We start from the raw sequence: 25343 nt of genomic DNA, 5'->3' as shown, positions 1-25343 counted from the left end.
AGAATAATTATGTGCTTTTGAACATGTGCATGAGTAGCTGCACGAAGTATTGCTCTCTACTTATTTTGGACGAGCGCTCGTATATGCGCACAGTGCTAAGGAGGACGAAACTAATTTTACGATAAGTGTAAGGTGTGCAGTTACACTCTACGTTACTGGCTGACAGTTTTTCTGGCATTGTTTATATTCCTTTGCAAGCTATCTCCTGCGGCATTGATTTTCTAGAATTTTGTGGAAGCTGTCTTCTTTTTTTTTTAGATTTCACTCTCATGACACGCTACACTACGTACAGCTATACTAGGGGTTCGGTTCTACACCGCAAGTCACGCAACTAATTGACCAAGCAATGGAATCACACTCACCCGCTTCTAACAAAGTTAGCAAGGCTCCGCATTACGTCCAGACTAAAATTTCTGTCTTCGTCGGTGTAGCTGTCCACATCCAAGAAAGGAATCCCGAAATTGTAGGGTACATCGTCCATGTGCGTGACTCCCATCCATTCAGGAGTTTTAGCCATTTTGGACCTGTGCGCAAAAACTTGCCCATACACATTCGCCCCTTTCTTCGAGTGACCTTCAGCAAAGAACCTACTCGGACAGTAAGAGTTCTGCTTTCCGAAAAAGTCGGACGCTGTCTCCCTCAGTGCCAACTTGTCATCTGGCGGTGCGCGTTCCAGATACGCCACACCCAGTGGAACGACTTTATCCTTTTCCCACATATTGAACATTTCCTCGAGTGAAGATCTCAAATATTCAATACTCACATCGCTTAGGTCCGGTTCAAGCAGCCTGCTGTCAGGCTGATACATGAAAGGAAATGTGCCTTCGTTAGCCGTGACGCTAACGACAGCATCGACGGGCGCGAAGGCTCCCGCTTCACTTGCGGCCGAGGGGAGCAGTGGTATGAATTCGGTCTTGAAAGTGGGCATGAAAAAAAGAAACTTCGGTAACATGGACAGCACTGTGGCTCCTTCGAGGAGCCAGGCCGGCACCTTTCGAAGGCAGTCAAGGACGCGCTCAGTATGGGTTGTGAGATCCTGGAAAGAGCTGGCACAGCCGAGAATCCTCGCAACCTCATTTCCTTTGACAATGCTTTCCGGCACAGCGTCTACGGTTGTATCGGTGTTAAGCGTGCCGCTCATCAAGAACACTCGCCTAAATAGCCCCCTGCTGAGCGGTGACATCATGTGGGCGTGGGCCATCATGGAGCCAGAACTGACGCCCGACATTGTGACGGTCTCGGGGTCTCCCCCGAAAAAGGCGATGTTTTCCCGAACCCACTCGAGCACCAGTCGTTGGTCCCAGAGGGCGATGTTACCCGGTCCTTCCGGGTTGTCGGAGTCGAGGAAGCCGAATACGGACGAACGAAAGTCGAAACTCACGACGACGAGGTCATTGACTGCTGACAGGACTGTGGCGTTGTACATATCCTGGTACGATGAACCGAGAATGAAAATACCGCCGTACATCCACACCAGAACAGGCCGCCTACCAGAGTCTGTCGTGCTGGGTGTCCACACAGTTAGATACAGACAGTCCTCCGAAATACGCGCCGGGATAGGAAATTTGGTTGGAAGTCGTGGCTGGCTGCAGGAGCTCTTGCGAAAGGTTGCATCGTACACACCAGTCCATGGTGTCTTGGGCTCAGGTTTTTGGAACCTCAGCTGACCTACGGGCGGGTTTGCATATGGTATTCCGAGAAATATGTTAATAGGGCGTCCGAGTATTGTACCAGAGCGCCCACGTATTCGTCCTTGACGTATGGTGACGAGCACATCTCTACATGCTGCAGTCCATATTAGCAGGGCCGAGAATAGAATACCAGCCTCTCTCCATCTCACCATATTTTGGCACAGTATCTGCAAATGTGAGAAGTTTACGTCAGATCATATATACGTCTTTATGCGTTTAGCCCTTTCGAGCTGACCGGTGAAATGAGACGCTATAGGTAAAGTATTACGAACAAGGAAAATACATATCGAAAACAAAATATAGAAGTGTGAAAGGTTTAGGTGATACAGTGAAACAATTTCAAGGTATGTCGGGAATCTTACTAGTTTAAAAATTTCACGACACATAAATTCATGCAAATGTTTTACTCAAGGAAGCAAAAAAATGACTATACTGGAGACAAAAGACGTAGTTCCTCGCTTTGGTCCGAAGTAAATGAATGCTGAGCAAATTTTCTTAAAATCACGAACACAAACGGCTGCTTCCCATTTCCATTTACCCTCACGTGCAAATGTATCATAAATGATCAATTTTTATCATATTTTAGAAGTTCTATGAAAAATATGAATATGAGGCATACGATACTTTAGCTAGAGTTATTCCGCTATAAATACGTGTTTATATTTGTTCGAAATATTCTGAGTTATTTGTGGAACAAAAAGGAATGGCATGAAAACGTCGGAAACTTGCAGCTTTGGGTTATATTGAATTCTAGTCATGGCTTACCAAAATCTCATACTTCAGTCGTGGACAGGCCCAATCAGCTGTGTTACTATCTACGTCTTCTGCACTGTGGATTGAGATCCACTATTCGAAGCCGTTAAAGAATTACAGGTGTGACAAAAACAAAGCCAGGTACAGCCGCAAAAAATCTGAAATTTTAAATCACCAAACCAGCGCTAGACGGATGGTCACTTAGCTTCAGAAAAAAGTGAAATATTTGAGAACAAACAAGAAGGATAATGCAACTACAAGCACGCTGAACTATTAAGCGAAGAAAAGTAAACATAAAAATTAAACACGTTGCAATATTACCACAGAGCACAGGAATAATACCTGGCCCGATGAATGCATTTGGGTCGCTCAAACTGCACGATTTAGGGTCTCACGTTGAACGCAAACGCTATGGAGATGCACGCAGGCAGGAGAGTCGCAAGCGAGAGTTCCATAAAGATTACCACGTCCGGTAAACCAAGTCCTGTTGTCGACAGGTTCATTCTACTTTTTTCCCCTGCATTTCTGCTTTTACAAAAAGCCATCACCGGGCTAAAATTCACAGCATTAAATGCTGGGAAGTGCGACAGGTGTTTGTTGAATCGTACTGGATGGCTCGCGCGTGGAAGGTGAAGGAACAAAGGTGTTTTCATTCACTCCACGCACGCGATAATTTAAAGGCATTAAAACACTAGTAGGTTGTGTCGTACTTGCACGTGCCTCTGCGATCCTTACCCGCTCTGTTATTTTTGGCGACAAAATATCTACGTTAGATACATCAGCAGTTCGGGGGCCGAATTCTCGAAGCTTTTCAATCGTAGGTGTTGCTTGCCCCTAGCCGGTGACCGTCGCTAATAATGCGATCGATATCACAACTGACTGGCACGAGTTCCTACTAGCGGTCCCAGTGTATATATTTTTTTTTTTTTTTGCAGATGATACGGTTCCGGATTTGCGAAAACTGTATGGCATATCAATTAAGTTCAGTGAAAAAAGCGCATCAAAATTTCTATCACAAAGGAGGAGGTATCAGCTTAAGTCTATGCAAAGTTAGTCGAAAATTGCAGGAACAATTGCAGTCTGTGACCACGACAGAAAATCAAGAAAATATAAATAAAATCCATCGCCGTTCACGAAATTTTCAAAGATAAATAAACGTTACAGGGCTTTTTCACTAGCTCGCGCATACTAGCCTGCTGAATTCAGCAACCAAGAAACACAGTAGAAAGCCGTCGTTCACCGCCAATATACCATACGCATTCCTCTCCTTTCCCCCTCTAACAGTTCGCGGCAACATACACTGAAAGAAACATGAAGCCAGAACACTATAATGAGATTGCAGGTAGGGCGCGCCAGTGTATAGTGACAGAAAGTATTTAAGAGCCTTCTGATTAATCCAAGCGTTATTAAAAAGTGTTAGATACAACTAGATACAGTATTCTGCTTTGAACATGATAAAAAAATACGAAGCTGTACGCCGAAATATAACGGCAGCTTGCATAGTGGGAGTAGGTACAGCTTCATTCATTGTTCAGCCTATGCGTGCTACTGCCGCTGTTAGCATCATTGGATTTTCTTCTCAAAATGTACTAGTTCATCGTGACACCTTGTCTTCAAGTAATCACTTGACCATTACGACGTTGCCTTTCCTGAGGGGGTGGTAATATTCGCGAGGTTTTTAGTGTTCCGTTTGCCGCAATATTGTTAAAATATTATATGTAGCAAAAAATAATAAAGAAAACACAATGAAGTTCCGGAAACAGGTTGTGGGCAACAAATGCCGCCATTCTCCAGACATATGTGAAGCAGCAGTATACAAATGCAATAAAACATCCTGCAACGTTATAGAACAAAATTTGAATCAGACGTACAAGACTCGTTAACGTCAAACTTTGACGATATGGCAATTTTCGCGGTGTAGAAGTACCCCGTAAAAAATAAATAACGAAATGTAGAAAGGGGAAACCAGGATGCTGTCTAAACTGCCTCAATTATCCACATAATCGGCAGTGCCAACATCGATGCATGCGTAGGCGAAGCCTACGTGTGCTCACGGCTTTGACAACAAGACTTTTTATGTGTCTTATTGGTGAGCGCAAAATAACACACGAGCGAAACTTCGCGACTGCCATGCATTTAACCGTGACAGCGATAACGTTTTCAGTCTAGGCGCCTATACGTGCTTTAAAACACGTATAGGCGCTTATACTCCTTCATGGTATTAAACGACGGCTCAGCCGGTGTTCCTCCTCAAGTGTGAGATACACTGGCTATAGCCAAGTTAAAACTTCAGCATAGCAAAAAAGGAAGGCAGTATACATAAGCAGAGTACTTGTACGCTGACAGGCATCGGAGAGCAAGGATTGTGGGAAGCCTCTATTTCGGCCTCATTGTGTGACTACATGCGCCGAAACAGCCACCAGGGCTTGCTACGGACAATTTGCAGAGTGATGGACTGGACTCTCGAGACTTTAAAAAAATCACACTTCTGGGTGTTTATTTTACACACGCATCCATTGTTCCTATTCTCGCCATTATGTCGCTGCCTTTCCTGTAATAAGTTATCTCCCATCTCCTTCTTCGAGTTTTTCATTATTTATGGTTAGAATGCTTGAAAATAATCCTACGCGTTCCTGTGGTGGTCCTTTCTGTTCTTTGTGTCATTTTTATTCCCGCTACAATGGCTCCACCAAATTCCAACCTCTGTACACATATCTGTTCCACAGTGCTCTGCACATAAAAAATCTCGCCTTAGTCACATGTTCGCTTACCTGCACAGCTGATAAACACTACCCTGCATCAATATTCAATCAATATCAATTAATATGTTCATAGCGTGTTTGCAACTTTTCATTCAAACGGCGCATGTAATCCGATGATCTTTCAAAATGTTCATGTACACTTATTTCATGTCCTGTTGTGGTATCCATGCACCTGAACTTGAGAATTAAAGCAACATCTAGACCAGACGATGTTCCAGACGTGTTTCTGCGACGATATGCTCTGTGCCTTGCGAAATCTTTTATTGTTATTGTAGTGCTTCTTTGTTGGCTTCCATGTTCTCCGGTGACTAGAGGACAGTTCGGATTGTGCCTATCTTTAAATAGGGAAACCGCCTGACACTAGAAAATTACCGTCTCATTTCACTAACTTCATCATGTTGTAAAATTATTAAACTTATTGTAGTCACTAGCATAAATGAGTTCCTGGAAGAGCACTCCATATCAAGTTTCAATATCGATTTAGGAAAGGATAACAAACCATAACGCCACTTGTCACACTGTTTCATTGTCTTGCATTATTTCTTGATAGACATGGTCAGAGAGAGATGTTTCTTTGTCAGATTTCCGTGAGGCTTTGACAATGTTCCTCACGATAAACCAGTTTTAAAACTCAGGATCATATGCATTCAACAAATCTTTATTTGCCTGATTTCAGCTTAACTAATCGCAAACATTACGTATAGATAGCGTGGTCAACACTCGGATTGCTTTCCAGTCACTTCTGGTGTACCTCAGGGCAGTGCGCTAGGCCGTGTCTGTTCCATTTGCATAATAATGATATTGTTGATGCTATTCACCGTGGTGCACAAATTAAAATGTGTGACGATTGTGTCTCATTTAGAAAAATTTCTTGCACTAAGGACTATAATGACTTCAACACTAGTTATGATAATATAGAGGAATCGTGTAAACAATGGGGAAGGGCACTAAACATGAGGATATGCGTCTGACGTCCTTCACCCGCAAAAAAAAAAAACAAAAAATCTCTTTCATATATTTACCATAAACGCACAAATACAAAAAGTAAGTCACTACAAATATCTCGGCGTGAAACTGACTACTAACCTATCTTGGAATCTTCATACTACTAACATTTGCTCACCCGCCTTCCGCAAGCTCTGTGTCCTGAAACAAAAACTTAGAAAGGCTCCCGCTAACGTTAAACTTGTCTGCAACACTTTTCCTTTGAGGCGAAAACTAAAGTATGCCTGCATTGTCCAGGACCCCTGTACTAAATCTAACGGGTACCCGTTAGATTTAACGGGTACCCGTTAGTACACGGGTACCCGTTAGTACACGGGTACCCGTTAGTACACGTGTACTCTTGAAAGCATTCAAAGGAAGGCTGTAAGGTTTATGGTTAGAAAATGTGACACTTGAGACTCACGCTCTAAATTAATGGAAGCTAGCGATATGCAGGTATTGCAAGTACGAAGGCAAACGTTTGGGCTTGAATTTCTCTTCCAACTTTAGAATAGCAAACTAGCTCTTGATCCATCCCCACTTTTATTAACTTCAACTATCAGGCGCACCCGACACCATCAACGAAGCGCACTAACACCATATTTTTCACGTACTTACCTGTTCAAGTTTGCTTTCTTTTCACAAGAGCAATACATGAACGGAATTGTTTCACTGAATCAGATAGTCAGACTTCGAGTTAACATTACTGCACCTACATCATGGTTGTTCACTTTTCTTGTTTATTGCTGTTCGAAGTTCAATTCTATGATCCCCCTGCTTTTACCTTGAGTCCGCAATATCTAATAAATAACAAATTAGTAAAAATAATAGTCACTATAGTAATTATTTCATATGAGTCACATAAAGTGGGACAAAAAGTAAATTTCTTGTGACTTATCTCGTGTTTGTTCTATTGCGACATTGCAACTTCCCTGATATCGAAGAAAATAGAAAATATATATTGCGGCGAGCTAGAGTCTGATGGCCGTGCAAAAAATAATATAAAAAAGACGAGGGGAAAAAAATAAGATGAGACTATAACCGATATTGGTGTGAACGGCAGATTGAAGCCCCCTGTTTGCGCAGTTTGACGAAAGAATATGAAAGGTAAAGGCCGTAGGAACACCACCCGAAGTTAGACAATTGCACTGTATTTTGCTTGTTATACGATGCTTCTTCGATGGTAGGGTAAATAGCAGCAATCGAGAGTGGTATTGCAGATGTTGATGAGATCTGCAATGGCTCTGACGCGTTATGGAGGATTGGTCAAGAAGGGGGAGTTTAGTGGAAGTATTTGGTATCGACGTGGAATTCGAGAGGTTACGCTCAGTCCGACGGCGCGCTGAAAAGAAATACAGAAGGACGAAATCCCCGTACGATCTCACCCTTTGTCGCCGAGCTCAACGATAAATAAAGCGCCATCTTGAGAAATTAGGAAAGAAGCGCTGGAGAAAGTTCTGCTCATCACTGGATCCTCGCAAGCCGCTGTCACGTATTTGGCAGGTAGTTAGGAGCCTACGTTTTCCCCCTCAAGAAAGGTACCTTTTCAGTACTCTTGACCTTTACCAACGCCGCACTGATGTAGAGGTAGCGGACGACTTCTGCAAAATGATTGTGGGCACAACTCAGCCAGCCTCAATCCAATTCGAAGTTTTTGCGCCACCTTCCCCAAGTGACCACTACGACTTGCTCTTTACGATGCCCGAATTAGAGGCTGCTCTTGCGTCGTGTAGGCATTCATCTGCCCCTGGCCCTGACGGGATCTCGTACTCGTCTCTCTCTCACCTTGGCGGGGCTGGTCGCACTGCGCTGCTCAATTATCGCAATGACACATGGGTCTCCGGTATTGTTCCGGAACAGTGGAAGATCAGCGGCCTGGTTGTTCTCTTGAAGCCTGGAAAGACTCCTTATGAGCTTACCTCATAGCGGCCAGCTGCATTAGCCAGCTGTGTTGGAAAAGTTATGGAACGAATGGTCCTGGCGAGGCTCGAATGGTTTCTGGAGAGAAATGATTTTTATCCGAATATGATGACCGGTTTTCGGCGGGGTCGTTCTTCGATTGACAGCGTCATTGACCTTGTTACGGCATCTACGACAACATCCTTCATGAAGCCATTCTCGATGCCCTAGATGACTTGGGTATTGTCGGCCGGCTCTACCTGTGGATTGTGAGCTACCTCAGCAGCCGTTTCATTTACATGTACATGTCTACGCCTGACGGAGAGACTAATCGTCATCAGGTATGCCGTGGAGTTCCTAGAGGAGGAGTTCTCAGCCCAACATTATTGAATGTGGCACTGATTGGCCTAGTGAGCGAACTTCCAGCTCACATCCACATCAGTGCATATGCAGATGACATCTGCATCTGGGCTTCTGGTACAACACGCTTACAACTAAATGCGAAATTACAACGCGCTGTGTTATCTACTTCACAATACATACAGCGTCAGGGTTTGCTCGTAGCTGCTGAAAAATGTGCTGTGGTTGCATTCACACGCAAATTTGTCTGCCGCTACCCGATCTCCATTAACGGTGATATAATACCTTATGTCTCCCACAACAGATTGTTGCGTATTATCATTGACCACGGTTTATCATAATCGAGGCATGCTAATATGTTGAAGCAAAAGCTTAATCTGTTTTACCATGTTCTTCGCTTCGTAGCAGGCATGAAATGGGGCCCCACAGAAGGCTCATTACTACGACTTTATCAGTCTCTATTCGTAGGCTACATTCGATACAGCTTCCCGATACTCTCAAACTTGAGCATTTCCTGTTTACGGACAATAGAGAGCGTTCAAGCGCTTGCACTCAATATATGCCTTGGCTTGCCACGGCGTGCCTCCAACAAAGGCACAATTGAGGAAGCCCGCGTATGCCCATTATCGGTATACCTGTCCCACGAACCACTTCGTGTATATTTACGCTAACTTACATGACACCATTGCCATTCATTGACGTCAATTCTACGTGAGCGGCCGGACAGCAGTTTCAAAAGTGCACTCTGCTACTATCTACCCCACATAATATCAGGCTATGCCCTTCCCTATGACCCCGTCAAACCACCTGGTTCAACCTTCCGTATGCGTGCATGTCCTCGGCATACTAAAAAAATCATTGGTTCCCGTTAGCGGACTACAACTTGCTCTGGCATGCATCTGGTCAGAATACTAGACATATGTTCATGTTTACACAGACGGCTCCGCGTCACCAAAGGCATCGACAGCAGCTGTGGTGATACCAGCCCAACAGATGACTCGAGGTTTCATTCTAGATCATAATTCTACATGAACCGCTGCCGAGCCTGTGGCTATTCGGGAAGCGATTTGCCACATCTGCGGGGAAAGACCTCAAAAGTGGTGGAATTTTCACGGACTCAAAACCTGCGCTGGAAATTTTGGGATGCTTCCTGCGCCACACCGCATATCAACTTCTGGTACTGCAAATCAGCGAGCTACTTTCATGCGCTTAAGAAAAACACCAACGCATAGTGTTCCAATGGATCCCAGAACACTGTGGGCTCAATGATAATGAGATGGCCGATGCTGCAGCAAGGCCATTGCTCAGCAATGGCCTGCGAACTATATATATATATATATATATATATATATATATATATATATATATATATATATATACAGTTCGCAGGCCTTTAAAACACATTAGCTTGGCGCTTTAGCGCTGTGCCATGAAACTCCATGGGCAGTGAGGGAAGAATTGTCGGCGTTAGCACGCAGTGACGCGCCACGCGCACCTTGGACTTTGTGGGTGCGCCACCAGATGGCGCAGCGTGTCCAAAGGAAAGCGAGAGAGGAGCCCGGCTTCAGTACACGGCTCACACGTGACGCGTTTCAGCGGTTTCAGTGCGGCGTGTCGCTACATTGCTTGAATGTTACTCGCACTACCATCGAAATTCATCGTGAGATGGGTACAGCCGGGATATTTATTATTATTATTATTATTATTATTATTATTATTATTATTATTATTGGTAAGACATTTTTGGAACCCTGATTTCAAGCAGGAATATATTGCTCCCCGTGTACTGCGGAAAACATTGCGTTTTATAGTACCGCACTGCAACACAAGATTTGGTAAAGCTAGTAGGTATGCTTGTGTCCCAAGAATATTCAATGACCTACCTGATCATATATTTACTGCAACTTCGAAACGAAACTTGAAAAAAATGTTGAAGGCCCACTGTAAGATATGTATAATACTTCATTACCCTTTTTTGTTTCTTGTATTTCTTTTGTCACTGATTTCACCTGAGTTTCTGTTTCATTTTTGTGTAATAAACTTCACGAGCTTTTCATTTCTGTACATGTTGCCATTTTGACTGTTTGCCGACATGCCGGGCCAAGTCACGCAAGCCACTTCCTTGGCTTGGACGGCCCTGCCTTCTGATGTACGATTATTGTGAGATGGCAACAATAAATATTATTATTATTATTAGTATTATTATTATTATTATTATTATTATTAGTAGTAGTAGTAGTAGTAGCAGTAATATTGTTGAACTGTTTTTTTCCTATAAAATATAGAGAAATGCAGGAGTGCCTCGAGGTGCTATATGACTCCATTTCCTCATATACCAATAACATAATAGAAGGGAATCACCTGAAATACATGTTTATCGCGGCTTAGATGCCAAATAAAAGTAATATATATGTAATTTTCAGATTTCATACATGTTCTAGTATATTCTTGGTATTTTGTCATTGTCCAGAACTCGTAGCGATTTTCTATGCGGTATTTTTTTACTGCGTGTTATAGCCCATACGGCCAAACTTCGCAATGTCCTGTAGAGCAGCAAAATCGCAAGATTTTTTTGAGTGGGGCGTTGCGAAATGTGCACATAAGAGGAATGGCATAAACATAACATTTATGTCGAAAAACGACATGACCTGCTTCAGCGTTTCATGCGCAGATGGCAGCAGCGAATGTCAGAACATCTTTGTTCTATAGCTCACTACGCACAGCTCACCAACATTATGGCAATTTGAAAAAAAAAAAAAATTGGTCTCCAATCACGCTGTGAATTTGGTTGGACAGCGAAGCTGTAAACGCCAACTAGAACGATTACCCATTGCGACGTAGCTTTAAATTATTCAGACGGAGAAATTCACAAGTACTTTACCTATTTATTAGCCTAAGACGTTTCAACGCGGTCGGCGACTTGGCTTGCGCTGCTACTTCATGCACCTACAATATAATAGACCAGAGAGAACAGAAATTAGCCGCGCCTTGTATGCACGCTGTGACAACTCAAATTACTAGGTTGGTTGTTATTTTATATACGGAAGTGTAGTTACGTCACTCCCTGCTGCGTATGCTACACTTACCGCTTCCCGGCAACTGCAGCTTATGCAAGCGTAATCTTTGCCGGGAAACGTTTGCTGCGAATGTTATGCGGGAAGGCGAGCTTATTGGTTCTTTTCTTTCTTTCACCGGCACGGCAGCCGCCACCGCTGCCGCAGTGATGATGATGATGATGATGATGATGATGACTTAATGGCATCCCCTTTCCAACGGTGGGGGGGGGGGGGTGACATAAAGTCACCTAGTCTACTTGAGATTCTCATGTATGCTATATACGCTTTTAATTCTAGCATTTTTGTACACATCTCTTTAATCTTTTTTTCTATTCCTCAGAACTTCTCTATCTACCATGTACCGCTATCTATGCCTGTAATGGATCCAGTCGTATCAACCTCTTCCCTGCTTCTTTTTCGCCAATACTGCAAACCTCTCTTCATTTTCTTGACTGCTGACCGGTTGATGCTTCCGTGCACTTTAAATCCAAGCGCTTCTGGAAGGTGTACGTTACCTACGGGTCTCACTTGTTGAAACCCTCCGAATTCTATTGGGATGTGCTGAATGGTCTCCGAATTTTTGCTGAAGCGTACATACGCCTCATCTAGTTCTTCTTAGGCAACCAGCTAGAACGTCGAAAAGCAAGTCACTTTCCTTCGAGTTATAGTACAGATTTTCCCTTCGAATGTCTTTCTTCGTATTCTTCTAAATCTCCATGATCTTTTTTTGTTTCCATTCGTTGCATCCAATTCACTGTCTTTGTTTCTATATCTTTCTTTCTGGTGACTCCTGCTTGCCTATTTACACTTTCAAAGACCCTGTACTTGGTTGCCGACTTCCCTGACCTCTTCCTCTATTCTATGTCCACGCTTTTCAGGTGCAGATACCTGCGCACTTTAGCCGCCCATTCATTTTGATCCATGTTCCTGAGTTTTTCTTCAAAACTAATTCTTTTCCATACGCGTCTCTGCTTCCAAACGAGGTCTAACCCATGTCACCGTGCAGTGGCCTCACTTGTGGTTTTGCCCTAAGCTGCCAAAGCCAACCGGCCTACCGATCTTTGGTTACCTTCCAGCCCCGACAGGATTTCCAATTTTAAGCAAGGAATCGCATTTGCGAACGTTAGCGCGGGCCCCATTACGCCTTTCTGGATTCCACGGACCACCTCACATCTATTGTGGCCCCAAAGAGCTCTATGTTTAGCCAAGCTGTTAACCAAGCAACGTTAGCTGTTAGCAACGTTAGACAAGCTGTTAAACAATACAATAAGAATTATAAAGATATGCTGCAAGATACGATTTTAAGAACTACGGTGTTTGATCGTCAGACCTCTGACGAACTAACACTGTAGGTTTGATAATTGTACCTTGCACCATACTTTATTTACTTACTTTTTCGTTGAACGTCCTGGCTGACGTTAGATGGGACACAATATAGTACTAACATGTGGTGAGTACGCAGATTTGCCTGTGTACTGCGTTGGTTACATCTCAATAGAATAGAAAAGTGTGCTATTTTTTGAAACAAGAATCGCAAATCGAATAGACCGCTTTGAGGGGTGAACAAACTCGTGTCCTTTATTACTTTTATTTTAGCCCTATAGCCATTTGTCGATCCTGGAGTGCTTAGATGCTTTCAGTTGCGTCACAGAGCATGAAAGTCAGTAATGACGTTTTCTTTTTTGCGACAGTGAAGCACACTCCCAAGCATAGTCACGGGAATAGCCGCCAGCAAAGTGACAGATTGGCCGTGCTCGGTCGACTGGGTGAAGACCGGGATCGCAAATGCCCGGACCGACTCAGAATTCAGCTTCGAGAAAAGGTACTTCAGGACCCACGCCAGCTATTCCCGTACGGGTGCGAACGCTCTGCTGATAAATAAGGACGTGGTTTTCATCCGTCAAGTTGTTGCAGAAGGCGCACTTTACGAAAGCCACAGCAGAAAACTCAACACGTTTCGCCATGACCCGCCGCGCATACATTATTATTCCCTGCAGCATCCAAAGAGCAAGAAAAAGCCAAATCGTTGGGGTGTGGGGGGTGGGGCACTCCATGATGTGTCGCGGATGTTGCAATGTCATGCAGCGTTGTTTAGTCGCTCCGCTGGCTGCCTGCTGCTGCCCCGCGGCACACGCGAGATTGCGAAATGGTTGATTACCTCGAGCGAGAAGGCAGAGACTGAAGAGAGTGAGAATGCAACGGCTCCCTTGCGGAGCCGTAGCCGAGGTGAACTCTCCGAGCAAAGGGTATCGCACCACACGCTTTCGAAACGTGGCCGAAGCCCGTAAATATCGAGTGTTTCAAGAAAATAACAAATTGCGGCTGATCAGCGATTTGGAACAAGCGGAATAATTTGTGAGATTTATTTTTTTGTTTTTATGGAATGCATCACGTTTGTTCTTGGGACTTGAGAAAGAGGCAGTGAGCGACGGGGTGGGAAAGAGATCGTCGATGTTGCCCGTAATGACCGGCGCGGAAACGTACTGCATTTTTTTTTTTTTCCTGGAAAGCGTGCGAAAATGATTTCGTGGTGTCGTGTTTGAAACCATGCTTCAACGACACGCATAGCGTAATCCTTTCATGTTTTCTTCCTTCCTTTCTTTCTTTTTCTTCTTTGAACCTGCGAGTCATGGAGAAAATCGAAGGCCATTGTTCTGGAAAATCCGGGTGCCTGAGGCAACATCACGGAATGAGCTTCAAGACGGTAAGGCTTACTGCATGCGCGGAGAGTCATCAGCTCTATTATTTTGCTTTCTAGCATGTCTCGCGTGAAATTTGTAAGTTAAATGAAAAAAAAAAACCGATAAAGTGGCTAGCATTTCGTGCCATATCTGGGTGCTGCGAGGAACTCAGCCCCTTGTAGCAGATCAAGCTGTCGCTCGTGGCAGATTTTTTTTTCGTTTTATTATGCTAAATGCATTCACGCGTCCAGCTTCTTTATCTCACTTCACGTTATTATTCGCCAGCAATAAGAACACCTTTTCGTCGTTCTTGCGAATTTTTGCTTTTGTGAGAGAGCGTGATATTTTAGCTGTAGAAGGGCTAAAATTGCGGTATTTGTTTCTGGTGTGATAACTTTCCCTCCGAGTCGTTTTAAAAAGAATTTAGCTGTCGTTCGCACCAATCGTGGAGCTTTCTATAGTCATTTAAACCGACCTTGTTTGCAGCGTCTTTCTTCAAACTTATCTGTTTGGCAAATAGAGTCGTTCTCTTCTAGTCTCTCAGAAAATTTAATTCCCGACTGCTCTTAAGAAATAGCGCATAACTATGAAAAAATTTAAATGCATATCTTCATAAGTAAAAACACTGTTTCGTAGACTAGGGGCCGAATTCACAAAGCTTTTTTGTTCGCAACGATTTTTGCAATTAACCCTGTGTGAAGCCGTCGAACGTTTCTTCATAAAAGCATAGTTTAATATATCGGATTCGCGGAAATACTTTTGTGGTACGACCGCACTAGCGGAAAGACGCGGGTGGAAAACCATTAACATCAAAATGCGCCTGCATCGGAATGACCTTATTGGCCCATGTAAGTCACGTGATTGCTTTGCTCTGTGATGGAATCACTGGGGCTCGAATTGGCGTCGATTCCTGAAGCAGCTGTAAGAGGGCAGTAGTTTCTTGCAGGGAAGACCACTGCTATAAGAATGTATCGGTCGCTTCTCATTGGCCACTTCAATTGGCGGCGTACGGCACGCCGTAATAAATAGCTGCGAGAACCATCGTATATATTGATCGTAGAAAAATGTTGCTGTTTGCCTTTTATACGCGCTCACTTTGTACCGCCAGCTGCGAGCCTCCAGCGTTTCACCGCTAGTGGGACCATTCCTTTCAACTTATTTATTTATTTATTTAAAATACTTTCAGGGCCCAAAGGCACTACAGAAAGGAGTGGGGAAGAAATGGCAAGGCGTGCAGCAAACAAACAAACAGAAGTATTACAAGGCGTCTTGTAAAGCGATCTTGAACTGGTGGTCATCAGCAATGCTGGCGATTGTGGAGGGAAGGTGGTTCCATGCGACACTTGTTCTAGGAACAAAAGAGTCATTACACAATTTTGTGCGACAAGAAGGTAGCCCCACCTTGAAGCGATGATCGGTCCTTGAAGATATGTAATGAGGTGGTTGGAACAAAACGTCCTTCATCTCGTTGTTATAATAATAGATTTTATGAAAAAGGCTAAGGCGAGAGGACTTTCGGCGCAACGAAAGGTCAGGCAAGTTTAGGGTTTTCTTCATAGATGTGACACTGGAATGACGTGAATAATTCGACAAGATGAAACGTGCGCCGCGATTCTGAATGGCTTCAAGAGTTTGAATGAGTGTAGTCTGAGTAGGATCCCATATGGCGCATGCGTACTCTAATTTAGAACGTACCAAGGTTTTGTAAAGTGTTAACTTCAGGGACGATGGGGCATCAAAAAAGTTTCGACGCAGATAACCAAGCATGCGATTGGCGTTGTTAGTTACAAATTCTACATGCGTATTCCACGATAGATTAGAAGAAATGTGAACACCAAGGTATTTATAGCTGTCAACAGATGGTAATGGAATATTATTGAGGCGGTAAGTACGCGGACAATGATTAGTGCTGTGGCGAGAAACCTGCATACTTTTACATTTAGTTGTATTAAGTGTCATGAGCCATTGACTGCACCATTCAAATACCCTATCTAGATCACGTTGCAGATTGAGATAATCGTCATGGTTAGTAATTTTCTGGTAAACCACGCAGTCATCTGCAAACAGTCGGACAGTTGAGGAAGAAAGGCAAGTAGGAAGATCATTAATATAAATCAAGAAGAGCAGAGGGCCCAAAACTGACCCTTGCGGGACACCAGATGTTACGGCAGAATTACGTGAAGAGAAGTCGTTAGCCGTCACATACTGACTACGGTTAGAGAGAAATTCCTTAATCCATGCAAGTACATTGGGGTCTATGTTAAGTTGATTAAGCTTGAAGATAAGTAGATCGTGTGAAACGGAGTCAAATGCTTTAGCAAAATCTAAATATATGCAATCAGTATCAAAGTCATGATCCGCGTTAATGAACAAGTCGTTAGTAAAACATAACAATTGCGTTTCACACGAAACTACCTTACGGAATCCATGCTGATAAATGCTGAAGAAGGAATTGGACTCCAGGAATTCAATGAGGTGCGAGTATATTATATGCTCTAGGATTTTTACTGGAATGGATGTTAATGATATGGGGCGGTAATTATTGGGGGAATGTACATCACCAGATTTATGCACAGGGACCACCTTCCCTATCTTCCAATCAGAGGGCAGTGTAGACATCTGTAATGACTGTTGAAAAAGCTTTGACAATATCAGTGCAGAATAAACTTGTGTACACTTCAGCATTTTTGATGAAATACAATCTGGACCGGCCGACGAAGACACTTTTAAGTTGACAATCAGCCTTTCGACACCAACTGCATCAATAGCGATATAATCCATTGGGAAGAAGTTGGTTCTTGGTATATGCGGAAATACTGTGGGAGTGCTCTTATGAAAATGAGTAGCAAACACATTGTTCAGAACATTGCAGCATTCGCTTTGAATTACTGGGACATCAGATTGGATTAACTGAATGTGTGTCGTTTTAGTACCGTTAATAATGCTCCAAAATTTACGGGGATTAGAACGAAGTAGCAAAGGAAGAGTTTTATCAAAGAATTCCTTCTTGGCTTTTGAGAGCGCAGTACAGAATTCTCTGTTAAATTTTTGATAGCAAGACCAGTGGTCTATTCTGGCTGTGAATTTTGCGCGTCGAAATATCCGCTTCTTTTTGTTGCGCATGCGCTTTAACATGTTATTGAACCATGGTGAGCGAGTACATGATGAAACTTTCCTTTTAGGTACAAAACGATCAATAAGAGACAAGAGTTTGTTTTTATAAAGCAACCAGTTATCCTCAACCGATCGCTGCTCAAAACCGGCGAAAAACCGATCAGCAAAGACCTGAAATTCCCCATTCATTCCAGTTACGTCTGCTTTGCCGTAGTCTTGGATGACCCTAGTTTTTTTCTTCTTAGAAATCTTTGCCCGTAGAGTGAAGTGAATTATCGAGTGATCGCTAATTCCCGGTGAATGAGTTAAGGCGGTAGCTAGGTCGGGTGTAGTGGTAAGTATTAAGTCTAGAATATTAGCGGAAGTGGAAGTTATGCGAGTGGGAAAGTGAACGAGCTGAGTTAAGTTGAAGTCGTGACAAAAAGTTAAAAATTCTTTGCTTTCAGCTGAGTTGTGTTTTAAGGAAACCGAGTCTCGTTCCCATCTGATGTCAGGAAAATTGAAGTCGCCAAGTAAGAAGAGGGGCGATTTTGGGTATCGGACGAACAGCTGATTGACAACATCGTGCAGTTCATTACAGAACGATAATGATGCAGTTGGTGGCCGATAACAGACACAAAAAATTATTTCGCGAGAATCAATGAGCACGCGCGCACACACAAGCTCAAGCGAGGATACAATTGGAATAACATGGGAAGCAAGACTATCGGTAACCGCCAGCAGAACACCACCACCAGACCGGTAATCACGATCACATCGGTAAAATTTGTAGCACTTTTCACAGTCCAAAATTTCTTCATTTTTAACTTTTGCAGAAAGCCAAGTCTCCGTTAGACCAACAATGTCAGCAGAGCAGGAATCAATAGCGGAAGACAATTCCACGCGCTTATTCAGAATACTCCGTATATTGGAAAGAAAAATAGAGGAGTCTTTTGCGCAGGATCTGGGCGGGCATAGCTATGATGCACTGGAAGTGCCAGCACGTGCAGTTACAGTACCAGCGCCATCTTGCGTATCCACTGATCGTGCTGAAGCGATTTCGCGTACGCTGTTACTTACTGAGCAGTACACGTACGTTTTTTTGTCCATGATTAGTTTATTCATGCGAAGAGAGTACGTCTTCCCGGCTACCTTTGCAAATTCTGTTAGTTTCCTCCTTGAGTTTCGCGTAGCTCTGCAATAATCTTCGCTAGCTGATACACCAGTCCCCTTGAGCTTGTATTTCTGCGCCCAGACTGCATCCCTGACTTTAGACGACGAAAACTTGATGATAATTGGCCGAGTCTTTTTATCTGTGTAGGATCCTAATCTGTGTGCTCGGGAAACTTCAGAGTCGGAAATTTGTATTTTAAGGTGACGAGACAAAACGTCTTGAACAAGGCCTTCTGACTGAGCCCATGTCTCAGTCGGGCAGTCCGGTATTCCAAAGAACAATAGGTTATCTCGTCTCGACCTGTCTTCAAGATCGTCCAGTCGAGAATTGAGTGCCTGGCCTTCCATTCTGACAGCTTCGGTGATTAGACGTGGTGCATCATTAAGAGCTGCAGAACCGTCGAATGATTCGACAAAGGATTCAACCGCGCATAATCTTACTGATAGATTAGCGACGGTCTGTACTAAGACCTCCTGCTTTGTCTTTAAGTCGTCGAGAGCTGCCTTGAGCTCAACGTGACGGTGGTCAACGTTTTCAGAAAGTTTAGTGATAGCATCAAGTATTTCTTTGTTAGTAGGACCAGGGTTGAGTTCAACGTCACCGCAACACATTAAGAGCTTCGTAACAAATACGCATTCGCACAAGCACTGAAAGAGCACACTTGGGCACGGTAGGAGCAGTAGGCAGACGTTGCTAGTCCGCTTACAATAGAGAGAGGGGGGTTTACTAACCTGCACAAAAAGCAAGATCGGGATTTTGAGCGACTGCATGGCTGCCGCTCCACCGTGCCCACTGAAGGGGCGTAGGATTTCCAGTGCTCTTATATCCTCCTGCGTCGCTGCAGTCGCCAGCAGTGTTGTCGACCCGCTGACCATGGAAGGAATGTGCCCGGTAAAGCAGAACTGATGACATGAGGACGCATTATTGAAGATCGGGACCGTCAGCAACGCTGGTGATGGACAGCCGGTGATCGCTGGATCCGAAGGTTGTAGCCACGTGCCAGACCGAGCGATAAACTGCACAAAAAGCAAGATCGGGATTTTGAGCGACTGCATGGCTGCCGCTCCACCGTGCCCACTGAAGGGGCGTAGGATTTCCAGTGCTCTTATATCCTCCTGCGTCGCTGCAGTCGCCAGCGGTGTTGTCGACCCGCTGACCATGGAAGGAATGTGCCCGGTAAAGCAGAACTGATGACATGAGGACGCATTATTGAAGATCGGGACCGTCAGCAACGCTGGTGATGGACAGCCGGTGATCGCTGGATCCGAAGGTTGTAGCCACGTGCCAGACCGAGCGATAAACTGCACAAAAAGCAAGATCGGGATTTTGAGCGACTGCATGGCTGCCGCTCCACCGTGCCCACTCTTATGTTGTCTTGCATATGCCTACAGAATGCCTCCTTACTCATTACAATTTTTACTGATGACCTAACACGGCCATTAGTGTCAATAAAAACATACACATTGTACGTAGGCTGATGATTGTTAAATTTTATGACATTTATAAATTTTCCTGTCGCTGTTATCGTAATTCTTGTCCTTGAGTTGGATTATTCGAAGAGGTGGATATTACAAGCACGATAAATTGAAACACATGTTCAACTAAGAAACAAAATTCACTAATTAAGTTCGCAAATAATCACTGTACGACACCCACTGAAATTTAAGAAATGTAGCCGGTAAATTCCAAGGCATCTCTACTTGAAATTAATTTACAGGATTACACCAGTGTCAAGATATTAGTTCCCAAAGTGTGCGGCGAGATAGATAGGCGTTCCACTTAATTTTGTGCTTCAAAGCATAAATGAGCGTTTTGTTAAAGAAGTGAGTGGAGCAACAGTGTATTATTTTACGGTAACTTTGATGGCGCATATCTCCAAACTGGCGTCATTCTTTAAATTCACTCAAAGTGGATACGCCTTGCAAACGCACCGGCTACAATTTGTAAACTGCAATATATGCCGTAAAGTAAATAATTCAAAATACAATTTGTGGATACTTGTTAACCATTTGAAATTATGGTTTAATTTCTTGCGCAAATATTGTCCACCTCTGTGAACAATCCAGCTCAAGGAACACGAATATGTTATCTCCAACGGGCTATTTCTAAACATTCCATGATACTTAAAAGTGATAACCCGGTATGTAGTTGTTCTGACGCCGAAATGACTAAGCCAATTACTAAACTATATCAGACAGGCCTTATACGTAAATGTCGCCAGATGACGCGCTACATTTTAAAACATCAGCCGTGGTTGCTCAGTGGCTATGGCGTTAGGCTGCTGAGCACGAGGTCGCAGGATTGAATCCCGGCCACGACGGCCGCATTTCGATGGGGGCGAGATGCAAAACCACCCGTGTACGTAGATTTAGGTTCGCGTGAAAGAACCCCAGGTGGTCGAAACATCCGGAGTCCTCCTCTATGGCGTGCGTCATAATCAGGAAGTGGTTTTGGCACCTAAAACCACATAATTTTTTACATCATCAAAAAAAAAAAAACGACAGAAAAGAAACATCACATGCTGAGGCAGTTAAAGATCCCTCCAACTCGTCAAAGACAGAATTCACGAATACGGCGTGAGTCTCAAAGAGAGATTTCACAGCTGTCTTCTGCGCATGCACGTGACCACGGTTGCGACGACAATCAAAATCGCAATCTTACAGGTCTCGGCCCTAAACGAAGCGATCCCACGAGAGAAGAACAGCCTCGCTAATTTGGGCCGCGATTAGCTGACTCAGGCACTAGAGCTTTTCTCGCGCTGCACGGTTTTGGAGAGAAGGTGTGCTATACAGTGCGCAGGCATTCGCACCGCGTATCTCTCAGCCCCCGCCCCAAAAACAACAAGCTGGGCGAACGATTGTGCAGCGAAAAGCGCGGTCGTGTGCTTTTATGCATCGCGTTAATCTAAAGGGCGAAGACGGGAAGCGGCGGCGAGAGTGAAGAAAGAGGTGCAGCCGGTTGGGCGGACATGCACCGCCGTCACGTACGGCAAACGATGAGCGCGGCAACGACAAGGCCCGCCCGCCATGCGCCGACAGAGCCACTCCGTTTATTGCCCGCACGCCTCCCTCTGGGCGGGTCCTCCTAAAAAAAAAATACAGTGCGAGCGCTTCACCTCAGAAAACAGTGCCCGTGCTCTTTACCGAGGAGTGGCTGAACCGAAACCGAGACCTGCAGAGGGTGGGCTGAGACTCGCTGTGTACGGCTGCGGTTCTCTCCTTTTCGTACGCCCCTTGTGTGCTTGTTTGTACATGGATGTAGGCGTGCATTGAGACCTGCACCGAACGCGCTCCTACAGTATAGACGTATCGCGTGTGACTTCTCGCAAGCGACAGCGCTGCCGAACACGGCCCGTGGTCATTAACCCATTTAGGGAAATTAGCCCGGACAGTGTTTGTACGGCGGCCACCGGCGTTTGTTTCGCCTGCTCTCCGCGCAAACGTCCATCTCTTGCCGGCGATGTGCGCTGGTGCTGTTCGTGACGTGACTGCGTCGCGCGCGGTTGCCGACGAAATTGCGGGCAGTGTAGACATACGGGTCCATCCTTCCGCCAAACAACCGCAGTGCGTGAGCTCGAGCTGGGACGCACGGTGTGAACAGGATAGCACTCTATACAAGTCAGCTGCTTCAAACACACAAGCGAAATGTAAAACCTCAATCTACGCTAAGGGAATACTATGTAGAAAGCAATTCGAGTCAGATGGTACGACTTGATTTCTTGCTGTGTGTTACACATGTAGACAAATGCAATTTGTAAAGCGGCCTTTTTCATAACATTTGTTCAAAAGTAAAGATAGGGAAAATGAGACATTCAAGAGGGTCTCAAAACATACATACAAATTTATCCGAAGACGTCACTTTGAGAAGAAAATCACAAAATCTATGGGCAGCACGTAAATATATTCAAATGTTTCTCCCCGTCAAAAACATCTCCTACAACCGTTGCATCAATCTATACCCTTCATGCGGTGGTGAAGTGGCCTCAACATACAGTGATCAACAATTTTGTGATAATTTGATTTAAGCACCGGTGGGTCCTTATATTTTACTTCGTCACTGGTTTTTCCACCTTTTTGTGACACACCGAAATATATTTCACCATTGTTGTCATTCCCGAAGTTTTGAAATTTGCAATATTAGCTTATATAGCGGTAGCGTAATAAACAGGGCCAAGTACGTACAACAGGGGTAGTATATTGCGTGGATTCGGTTATTTCGATTCCATATATATATTCACTTATAATAGATCCCAATGAGTGACTGATTCTAGCGATTGTGGGGACGTTTTTTTGTGCAGGCCAATGGTGAAGGGTAAAAAAAAAGGGAAATGCAAAACGCGAACTCGGAGATTTTATCACAAAGCTGCTCTCACCCAGAGCGTTCCCTCATTGGCCAGTATTTAGGCGATTCTTCTGTAAATAAAGTTTCTTTTAATACAAATCCTAGCTTTAAATGTTTTACATACATTTACGCGTATGTGTTACAGCAGGCGAAAGAAAAGTCACAGTGACGTTACCTAAAAGGAAGAAGTTCCTCTTTTCCTCGAAGCATAAAAAGATTGAGGATATTATGAGGTGGATAGCACGAAAAAAATGTCCATATCCAATAATTCAAGCGAAATTTGCTGAGTATTTTCTAAAGTTCAACTGATGTCTTTGTTGGAATAAAATTAATTTCCGCAAGGACACTTAAGAGTGCTGACGTGTGGGAATGCGAAAGCATTATAGTCCCTTTGGTGAAATGTTTCTTCGCGCGTTCCTTGTCCGCGCAAGCTATCGCCTGCGTCCTAACTGCGCCTCGGTAAGGCCGAATCAAAATGCACCAAGCATTTGAACGCGCTCGCTTGCCAGCGAGGTCTTCTTAACTCGAACGACCGCTCCATGACGTAGAATAAGACATCTATTGCTTTTACAGCGAAGTTGTTTATGTGGACCCTGTGCCGCCGTTGTCGGAATTGACACATTGATCGCCTACACCATGCCGCAGATGGTCTAGCACTCCTGACCCGCCTACATTCCCGGCCAGCATCACACATGGGATGGCTGTGTGGCCTCTATAAGGAAGTCATAGGGGACACGCCTGCAAACGCTGTAGACCACCACATCGACCACCGATCCCTATCTCTACGGAGCTGCCAGGTGTCTCGAAGAACCGTTCCCCAACATGTGCCCTACAGCAGACGGCAGCCTCTCTCCTCCAAGAGAGACTTGGGGACCACCTTCACGTCTTCGTCGATGGATCCGTGATACCGGAAACGGGCTCATCCACAGCATCCTGCGTTGCACCGGCCCTACGAAAGAGCAAGCTGTGCCGTCTCCCGGGGCATGTAAGCTCTACCGCAGCAGAGCTAGCAGGACTCCACCTTGCTGTGGACCTACTTGCAGAGGAGCTACCAGTGACCCCGGCAGCCATCTTCCGCGACTCCAAGGCGGCGATGCTCTGCGTGCAGAACGCTGACAGGGCTAGCCTTGGGGTAGCGCTGCTCTCTTCAAGACTGACGGCCCTTCAGGACGCAGGATGCTCATTATCTCTGCATCGGCTGCTGGTACACGTGTGGATCCCAGGCAATGAAGAGGCGGACACTGTTGCAAAATGTGCCCACCACTCAAGTGTCCCCCTCAGCCCTTCTGTAACGGCCGCAGACTTCTCGAGGCACAGGCTGCACCGGCACATCATCGCCTGCCACCCGCACAAACGGGTATCCCTGGGCCGGCCTCGACGACCTCTTCCACAGCACGGCCTCCTACGAAGGGATGCCTCGTTGCTGCTCCTACTGTGAGTTGGCTGCTACTGGACGGCAGCCCGCTGACACCGCCTTGGGAAAGCCACTTCGGCAGCCTGTGCCTCCTGTGGTGAACCAGAGACTCTGGAGCACCTCCTGCTGGCCTGCCCTGCTCACCTGCAGCCCCGCAGCCGACTTCTGCAAGAGTTCCACCACTTGGGGCTCCCATGTTCACGACAGGAAGATATCCTCTTCCCCTGTCGTAATCAGCTACCAGCATTCCCAAGTGTCGTCGAGTACCTCGACTCGTCGGGGCTCTCGGCGAGACTCTAGGACATTTCTACAAAGACGGATGGCCTGCCGGCCATCCCATCAACTCGGGCTTCCTGATCCGCCACTACTTCGCTTCCATCTCTACGACCCTCTACCTTCCTCGCTCCTACCCTCTCTCTCTTTTAGTGCCATCTCCTCCACCCTGCTGGCGGTGAGCCGTGCTCCCGCATGGGTTGCAGAAAATAGTGCTAGCCTTTCCTCCTTCCCCACAAGAACCACTTCTCTCTCTCGGGCGAAACTGCCAAATTACAAGAAAATCAATTCTCAAGTATTTGAGGAGTCTAACGTTGCACTCCGCATCACGTAAAATACAGCTTTTACACGGTATGATTATAAACCCAATGTGAAACGCATATGAGTCGCGAAGCTTCTAAGGGCCTACAGGAGCAGCTGTCGGCTCTCCCACACATTCCTGCAAAGGTTGTGTATTCTGAAAGAGGAGCCTTCCAGTCGTCCGATCTGTGTCGCTATGAACTTGTAGAAAGCTATTTCAGAAAGGAGCGTCGCCGAAGTTCATTAAGGGGGGTGGTGGCTTACTTAAGAGGTGATACATGCTGCGAGTGGAGCTAAAAGGGCTGCAAACGAGAGCGCTGCTATACTATAATGGACAAGCCTTGAATTAGCGTTCAACATCGGGCACTTCCGTGTGCTCGTGCGCAACAAATCCTACCGCTTCTATACGGATGTTTCCTGTAAGTGCGTATTTTGGAGTTACACATATTTATTTACGTAATCTTTCGCTGCGCATCTTTTGAGCATGCCGCCATTGCAAATTAGGCTTAAAGCAGTATGGAACGTGGTGTATAAAGGTTGTGAAGGGCAGTAATAAAATCGT

At 45.0% G+C, this 25343-nt stretch overlaps 1 protein-coding gene across 1 annotated transcript; it reads right to left on the bottom strand.

Moving 5' to 3' along the window:
• Window positions 1-358: 358 nt before the first annotated feature.
• Window positions 359-1920, bottom strand: LOC126532203 (acetylcholinesterase-like). The gene has a single exon (XM_050179872.3). The coding sequence runs from the start codon at window positions 1841-1843 to the stop codon at window positions 359-361; it is 1485 nt and encodes a 494-aa protein (XP_050035829.3). The 5' UTR covers window positions 1844-1920.
• Between the last annotated feature and the right edge of the window lie 23423 nt (window positions 1921-25343).

Source organism: Dermacentor andersoni, chromosome 5 (assembly GCF_023375885.2).
Source record: "Dermacentor andersoni chromosome 5, qqDerAnde1_hic_scaffold, whole genome shotgun sequence".
Classification (NCBI taxonomy): Eukaryota; Metazoa; Arthropoda; class Arachnida; order Ixodida; family Ixodidae; genus Dermacentor; species Dermacentor andersoni.
The sequence above is the reverse complement of the archived record's forward strand: the minus strand, read 5'-3'. Positions and strand labels throughout refer to the sequence as shown.